The sequence below is a fragment of the Notothenia coriiceps genome, unplaced genomic scaffold, assembly GCF_000735185.1.
Source record: "Notothenia coriiceps isolate Sejong01 unplaced genomic scaffold, NC01 NC01_scaffold00021114, whole genome shotgun sequence".
In the NCBI taxonomy this organism is placed as follows: domain Eukaryota; kingdom Metazoa; phylum Chordata; class Actinopteri; order Perciformes; family Nototheniidae; genus Notothenia; species Notothenia coriiceps.
The window spans coordinates 1,004-9,355 of record NW_011353815.1 but is presented as its reverse complement, the minus strand read 5'-3'; the positions used below and the strand labels follow the sequence as shown (position 1 = coordinate 9,355).

General features: G+C 38.6%; 1 protein-coding gene across 1 annotated transcript; it reads left to right on the top strand.

Moving 5' to 3' along the window:
• Positions 1-1,177: 1,177 nt before the first annotated feature.
• LOC104953112 (neuronal acetylcholine receptor subunit alpha-7-like) lies at positions 1,178-7,895 on the top strand (the record flags this gene model as incomplete). Its single annotated transcript, XM_010780042.1, has 3 exons — positions 1,178-1,287; positions 7,030-7,109; positions 7,705-7,895. Coding segments are annotated over 3 exons (381 nt in total), but the record flags the coding sequence as incomplete, so codon positions are not given.
• Between the last annotated feature and the right edge of the window lie 457 nt (positions 7,896-8,352).

Sequence of the window (8,352 nt, the reverse complement as noted above, 5' to 3'; positions counted from 1 at the left end):
ACAGATGTGCACAGTACTATGGTCACATTAGCACTGGGACTGTGTTTGCTCCATAGAGATGTGCCCCTTGGCTACAACATATAAGTGCCTTCATCTCTATGTGACTATACATGCATGTGTACTACACACACGTATACACAGAAAAACATGATTAGAATGAATATTAGAGAGCACTGACCTCTGCAAAGGCTGATGGTGCATTCATGTGCTCCACGGATGGTCCTGAACTGTAGAGATGATGGACCCTACAGAGAAAAAGAGCTTTAGCAAATCATTTGTATCTGTTTTGAGTTGTTATTACAGCAGCCATGAATGCAGCACTATCCCTTAATAATAAAGAAAGTGAAGCATTATTCATGTATCTGACCCCTGATTCAGATCCACTCCAAATGTTTGGACCATGCTACACCGATCCAACAGGTTTTATTCAAATTGAGCCTTTCGTTTTTAAGTAATTTACTGACAGATAAACAGGAGCCAAAACCATAACCTCGTTGGCGGATGTAACACACTCACATGAATGTCCAATACACACTAATATCCACAGGTCACACATTATCAAGCCACGTATTGCAAGTAATACCAATAGGCACAAATGCAACACTCACTTACCCTTTGTGCCCTTAAACGCTTTGATGCTGGCCTCAGTGAGCCTCCTCCTGAAAACAGACCCATGCCGACTCAAATTGGAGTGCAAGGGTCAGTGCCAACAACTGCTGGCTTGGCAATGTTTTCCTGCCAGGTTTTTTTAAGCAGAGCTAGAGACAAAGTGTAACAGTATTTGGAATATAAACCCGAGTTAAGAATGAACAATGTTTGACTTTTTATTGGTTTTGCATCGCTATGGTCAACTAAGTTCTGCTTTGCTGTCGAGAGCCAGGATGTCCTTTATAGGTGTATAGAGATGTTGTTATGCACAAATGATGGCTTTTTACCAGTCTTTATGGCTTTTTACCAGCACTTTGAAACAAGCGTTGGTGTCAGAGCTATGAATATTGCTAATAATAGTTTCAACAACAAAACAACAAATTGTCTCACATGTAGTTTAAAGCCTTGAATTTGGCATTTTTCTACCTGTTCTGTCATTTTCTCACTTTGTTGTCATGTGGGCCCTCCTTTTTGTGTCCTCACCTCATTAAGTGCCTCGTTTACTCTCTCTCTCTGTTGTTTGTTTCAGTATTGGACAGACATTTACCTTGCATGGAACCCGGACAACTACCCTGGGGTTCAGAACCTGCGCTTCCCTTCCAATCAGGTCTGGGTCCCAGACATCCTCCTCTACAACAGGTACGGTTGTCTCATCCTGTTATGTTTACTTTTTAACCTTATCACTTTTAATACTACCCTATTTTCCACGGAGCGGACGTAACAACAATATATTGATAATAATGGAGGTGATCGAAATGCATGTGAATTGGAAAATTGGCGATTTGATTATATTTTTATTAATACAGTAATGATATGAAGAAAACTAAGACAGTTTTCCAAATATTCCCCATCTTATATTAATCTGTCTTAACACAAAATTGCCAATCAACATTTAAGCAAAGTGGCCTTAAGAGTGGAAGGAACAAGAAGTATTGAAAAAGCTTTGGAATACTCTTTAGTGATGAAATATTTACTGTCTATTGATTGACCGACATAACACCAGACTGACATTTAAGATTGATAGCAAGCAATTTGTGCTACTTTTGCTGAAAAATGTAGATCAAAATCAAGCCTACTGACTTAAGCTGCTTTCACTTGATACGCGATTTTTCTCTTTGCTCACCGTGAGTTTGGGCGCAGAGCCTTACGTTGAAACCAGATGGTTCGTTTCATTTCTATGGTTACCTCCCTGCTAGCTTGTGCCGCTATATTCAGCTGTCATCTGATTGGTTACGCTTCAAAGGGTCAGAGGTAAACAAGGTCAACGAAGCCAAGGTTAACGCTTCCACCTAGTAGGGTAGCAATGCTCTCACAAACACAACGGCAAAGTCAGTGCAGCGTAACTGATCGAAAACTATAATAAACTGTTTAACCTACCAAAATAAATTTAAAAAATGTGCTCTCTATCGCACACGGTCTATCCAACACAATTCTCGCCCTTATGAGACTACTTGGCTCGGAGAAGGGCAGTCATTGGCTCTATAGATGGACCGTTTTTACTTGCACAACTTTTTTGTTAGAATATTTTATATGTTTAATTTGTGTTGATTAAATCAACATTTGTCCATCTGGAACTTGGTAGCTCCTCAAAATGTATTTTTCTGGTCATACAGACATGGTGATTTATTATCCCACCATACTGCATTTAAAATCGCCCAATTGGAATGGTTATTAAATAAGACATATGATAGAACGGCAGCTAAAATGATAAAACCTCATATTTGTTGGTAACTATTTCAGTGGCTACTGGCCAGCGCCAGCACATTGCCTTATCTGCCAATGCTCTTGCTGCTAAATTCTACTTTGCAATTCCTTTTTTAAATTATCTTTCTTTCCCTTTTATTCCTCTGTCACCTGGGCTCTGGATACCCGGCAACACCGTGGGTGAACATATTTCCCAGAGGAAAGTTCACTCTTGGTTACAGCTTGGTTTAAAGAGATGATTTAGCCGATTCCCTCTAGGAGGACAGTAACCAAAACTCCCATGGAGCTTTGCATCTGTTGCCTGCCAAGGCCAGTGGGAACACGTCATCTGGAAACACTGTAAAGTGGCTGGATATGTCAACAGATCTCTGTAATATACTTCATATGTAAGCAATTTTGAAGTCATTTCTTTTGGTCCTTTATGTTCATGTTATCATTGTATCATGTTTGATGAAGATGGTTCACCTTCATATCAAACTCTACAGGTTTTATTAGAAACATTCATCTGGCTGAGCTCATATCTTTTCATGTCATTGTCAAAGAATAGGACTTTGATGGGGAGAAAGAGAAATAATGTCTCCAGAACAGCGCTTTGGTTTCTTTGATTCAGAGGTCAGCCTGATTGAACATCTTTTCTTTCAACCCGCTCAGCCATTGTGGCTTCCTGCTGTTTGGAGGGAGATGAGTCTACTGTGCCTGTTAAAATAAATTAGGTTGCTAGGGTGATTCTGTGATGGATACCCACCATGCCGTCTGAACTTGTTCAGTTTCAGTTGAGCGGCTTGATCTTTTTCCAGTGTATTTTGTCATGTAGGCACCGATTTTGTCCACAAACAAAAGTAGCTTTTTTTGGCACTTATTACAGGCAGCCGCCTACATGGTAAACAAGACTTGTTTGCCCTCTTGCTAAGCAGCTGTGACATACTTAAAAAAAACAGCAATACATACATAATGTGCGTCATGTGATACATCCATTGGGAATGATGCTGAAACACAATAATGAGTTCTGTTATTTTAGCTGAAAAAACGATCATGAAACACTATGACCATAAGGATAAGGATGAGAAAGATAAAAGACACAATATATGAGAAAATATTCGTACCTTTCCCAGAAGCTCCATCTTTGTATCTTCTTTTGTCACATGTAGGTTCCACCTTTTGTTTTTGTGCCTGTAACATCATAATAATCAGGTTATTGCAACAGCAAGCATTCTGTACAGTTTTACACCAATCCTTGAAAAATACCTGCCTGACTAAACATACATCTTAGTAATATGCAAAGGAACTTTACTCCAGGAAATACTATGAGTAATAAAAGTAGTGTTTGCCTGGGAGTAAAACTGCTTTTTTCATAGTCCTGCTTATTGTTAGTGGCACCAGGGGAGAAAAGTTGGGCAATTGCTGACCATTATTAAACTGTCAAGCTCCAAAATAAGGTATTTAACAGGAGAGTAAAATGTTTTTATTGCCTGAATGCTTTCCCGCCTCCTTGAAATAACCCTCAAACGCAGTCAAAGAATCACACTTGTAATGGAAAGACTTCGCCATACATGGCAGAGTTGATTACTTGGCTACAGTGTCTAACAGGGATGATACAGAACATTAAGAAAGGGGGGGGTTCAGCGATCGCTAACGATAAAAACAATACAGTCCTGACACAGACCCAGATTCAACCTGTTATTCCGTGTGTGCGCAGTGTAAATCGTGAGTATGATCATTTATTTCTATTTTTGTGAGGCAAAGAAGCAAGCAAGAAAGGAGAATTCAACCATGAGATATGATGAACGTTTGATGATCCCAATCTGGAAATGAGGTCTTGGCAGTAGCAAGACTTCTTCAGGGAAAAAGGCAAAAAGCATAAAAAAATAAATATATATTTATATATATATAGAAAACATTTAGCCGTGGGAGTATTTTTAACAAACGCCAGAAAAAAACCCTTTAAGGTTTACCACATGAGGACACACATTGAACACTATGGAACCAGTCCTGATTGTTCATTCATCTCTATCTCTCCTCTACACAGCATACCAAACATGGCATGAATGTAGTGTGAATGTCACTCCGTCACTTTTGAAAGTTAGCGAACTTATCTTGCCTTCCTCTGAGAAGTGAGCCAATTCGTCTCACCTTCAAGAGAGGCTTTTCAGGACAATTTGAATGACTTTTTCCTTTTTTCGGATCTTCTTGGAGTCTCTGGATGGTGTTCCGAAGAGGATGATGCCTTGGGACTTCATAACAGACACATTGTGTGATCTGAAGGTATTTAGTAGAACAACATCCAAGGCCAAAGATCAGTGACTTTGATGTTATTTATTTTGCCGAGAATTTGCAAAATAATGAATTTTCGTGATGCAGGAGAGTTTGTTTCGTCAGTGTAAAGAAGGGAAGTTGTTTGGACATTAAGTGCTGTAATGCCGGCTAAAGAGAGGATCTGAAAGTTAGACAGCTGCCCGTGTCAGCACCATAAAGAAACCTAACGTCAATCCACATAAATAATATAGGAACCATGTGTCTCGTCCCACACAGGATTTTTGAATATTTCACCATGCACTGTCACTTCAGTTGTTTTTTATTTAAATAATGTAAGCCATGCCGCTGTCGGGCTTCTTTCTATATACTGTACTGTATGTAGAGAGGGTTTAAACGTATGAATCTAGACAACGCAGTGTAACCCCACCTTAGACGCATATTTGATGGTGATGTTTAACTCATCCTGTAATAGTGTCACAAAGAGAATACATGTGAATGTGGTTGTTGCCATTGCATGGAGAGAATTTGTGAAAATGGAATCTTCATTTGCATGTGTTTTGGCACTTTTGTGTTTTTATATATGCGTCGCTTTTCAATCTGCATTGCATTTCTCCTAAAGGAAATGTTTTGGGCTGTATCAGCGCGTATGCATCTGCTGGCCAACGTAAGCAACCTTACAGCAATCAATCAATTTTGAAGATCATAGGTTTGGCAAGTGATTACAATTCGTACGGTCCTTTGTTGTTTCTCTTAACTGATTTCAGCTGAAGCTACTTGCAACATCTATTGCTTGAGAAGTAAATGGCAGGCCATTACTTGTCTTCTTTTTATTCAACGGCTCACATCAAGGAGAAAAGGTTCATTTGAAGAATCCCATTGCTTTACACCTGAATCAATGTATGCATGTTTTGCTAAAGTTTCAATCTTCTCATTTTTAAAAGGTTACCCAAACGTTTTTAAAATGCTAATGCCTCTCAATCTATGGTCAATCAATAGGTAGAAGTTTTAAAAAAACCATTACAATGATAAATGCTAATTTGGCACATTAGCTCATTTATTCTAGGCAGTTAACAAAAGTGATTAGTGCTGCTCCAAAGGTTTCTCACAGCCTCCGCTAAGTGAAAAGAGTGATAAGATCTGGATTATTGATGTATAGGCCATACATCTGCATTGCTTCATCCTGTTATATGCCTCCTGGGCTCAATTTTGCTACAATTCATGATCCACTGTCCTACAAAAACCTTTAGGAGGAGATTAGGCATAAGCCTCACTTTCTTGCAGTGCGTTCAATCTCTTACTGGAAGTTTTAGAAATGTAATAATGGACAATAATGTTGAAAACATTTCATTAAACCAGATATGAATGAATGGACAAATGATTTGATGGAAACCTTTATCTTTTTCCTTACTTCTACAAAGGTTATGTTTTTAGTCCTGTATCATTTTTCAATTAGTCTGTTTGCTTTTATATTGTGATCCAGTAGTTTGTGAAGCTGTACTTAGGTCAAATGGACAGATTAAATGTGGACCCGTTGATGATGCTTTAGGAAATGTTAGGGATCAACAAAGTTCTGTCCTGGAAGGAGGAGGTGGGAGACAACCCCCCCTGTCCGCACTGTGCACCTCTTTTTCTCACGGAGAGATACCGCAGTTCCTTTTTCTTCCTGCAGTGGTCAGACAGTCTATCCACCACGCCTCCTGGGAGACCAACAAAGACTATCACTGATGTGCGATAACACTATCAAAACCTGTATATATAATATACATTCAGATGATCTGAGGGGAATTTCTTGATTTTTGTTTTTAACTTGTGATATAAATAAAGCTTTATTATTAAAGCTTTATTACTCATCCACTCAAAGGAATACCGATTCTGATTCAACCTCCAGAGCGGGAACAATCGATGTATTTAGGAATCCATTCAATAGTTCTATTCTGACGACAAATGTTAACCTTTTTTAAATGCAAAGAGATTTAATCCTTTGCATTTGTAATTATAGTGTATTAACACTTATTATCAGACTTACAGTAGAATCTTTCATTCTTACTATCATATAATATTTGGATGAATTTTGTTGTGGGAAATGACTGATAATGATTGCTTTTGGGTGTGTATAATCCCTGTGTGTTTGAAGGACGTCTTGATGGCGGACATCGATGTTTGTTTAAGATGATCAGTCAAATTACAATTGTCTGGAACTACACTAATCCCCTGTGTCTACCTGTCTCTGTCACCAACATTCTCACGTCTGTTTATCGTCTGTTTTCTCTTTACCTTTGTGATTAACTCCCAATCGTAGTTTAAACCTCTGGTCCTTTTATCCCTCCTTTGTGGCTTCATCTAGCGAATCCTTCCGATTGTCTTCGTTTTGAGTGCTTTTGAGGCAATTTAAAGACTGTTTTATCCTCTCTTCTCTCCCTGTAGTGCTGATGAGAGGTTTGATGCTACCTTCCATACAAATGTGTTGGTGAATTATTCAGGATCCTGCCAGTACATCCCACCAGGTGAGACATTTAAGATTTTCCTAATGTTATATTTGACTAATTATCAACTTTAATCCTATTCAATCGTTAATTTAAACCGCTCCTATTGTTTTGGTGTTTTATGGGTTTCATCTAGTGTTAAAACTGGGCAGAATTCCAAGGAAAAGTAAAATATTTTAAGACAAAGTTTTCATATAACTGCAGCTTGTTAGCTACTATTTAAAGTGTTTTTATTGTAGGATCTACCATTGTATACTATTGAAATCAAAGTTATATGTGACATTTACATCTAACAGTGTAACATTTCTAACCAGATTTAGCCATAGCATTGTGGGATGTATGCTTTTTATTTATTATTTTATTTTAAATTATGTATTTTGGGTAATCAGTTGACATTCAATTACATTGGGGTGTTTTTAAACACTAATAAAAGACTAATAGAGGGGCTTTTATAGTAATTGAATGTATTCCTCTGTGATGGATTAGAAACACTTTTGCCTGAGGGCTGTTGGCATGACAACATCCTTCAGCTAGCTTTCCTTCAGACCAGAGGCTTGAGAAAGTGAAGTATGAACTACTTTGCCAAAAGATAATTGTCCCCAACACTTAACTCCAGGCATCCTGAAGAGTACATGCTACATCGATGTGCGGTGGTTCCCCTTCGATGTGCAGAAGTGTGACCTCAAGTTTGGCTCCTGGACCCACAACGGCTGGCTGCTGGACCTCCAGATGATAGAAGCGGACATCTCCAGCTACATACCCAACGGGGAATGGGATCTAGTGGGTATGAAGAAAAACAGACATTAAGACACATTTTTGGGGTTTAACAACAGTATGCCACATGAAATGAATTATTAGCAAAAACCTCCCTTTAGCTCCTGGCTGGTATAACAAGAAATGTACTTACAAAGCTTTTTTACAAGTCTTTCTGACAGGATACATTTTGCACAAATGTATCATTACTGAAAAGAGCTTTCAGCACGCTGCTTCTTACATTAAGCAGTGATGCATTTGATATGGATAAATGGGAAACTGAGTAAAAAAATAAATGTATAAGAAGTTCACGGTGACACGAGCGACACAGAGGAGGTGTGGGTTGATATGACATTTCACTGACAGCACTCCCAATATATTTTTTAGACATGTTTGAGCCGAAAATTCCTTCTGGGAATCTGAAAGGCTCTGACACGGACAGACACAGACTTTCAAAACATTAGCTAGGCCCCTTCATGTCATGTTCCTGGAAGTTAGAAAACCAGTCAGT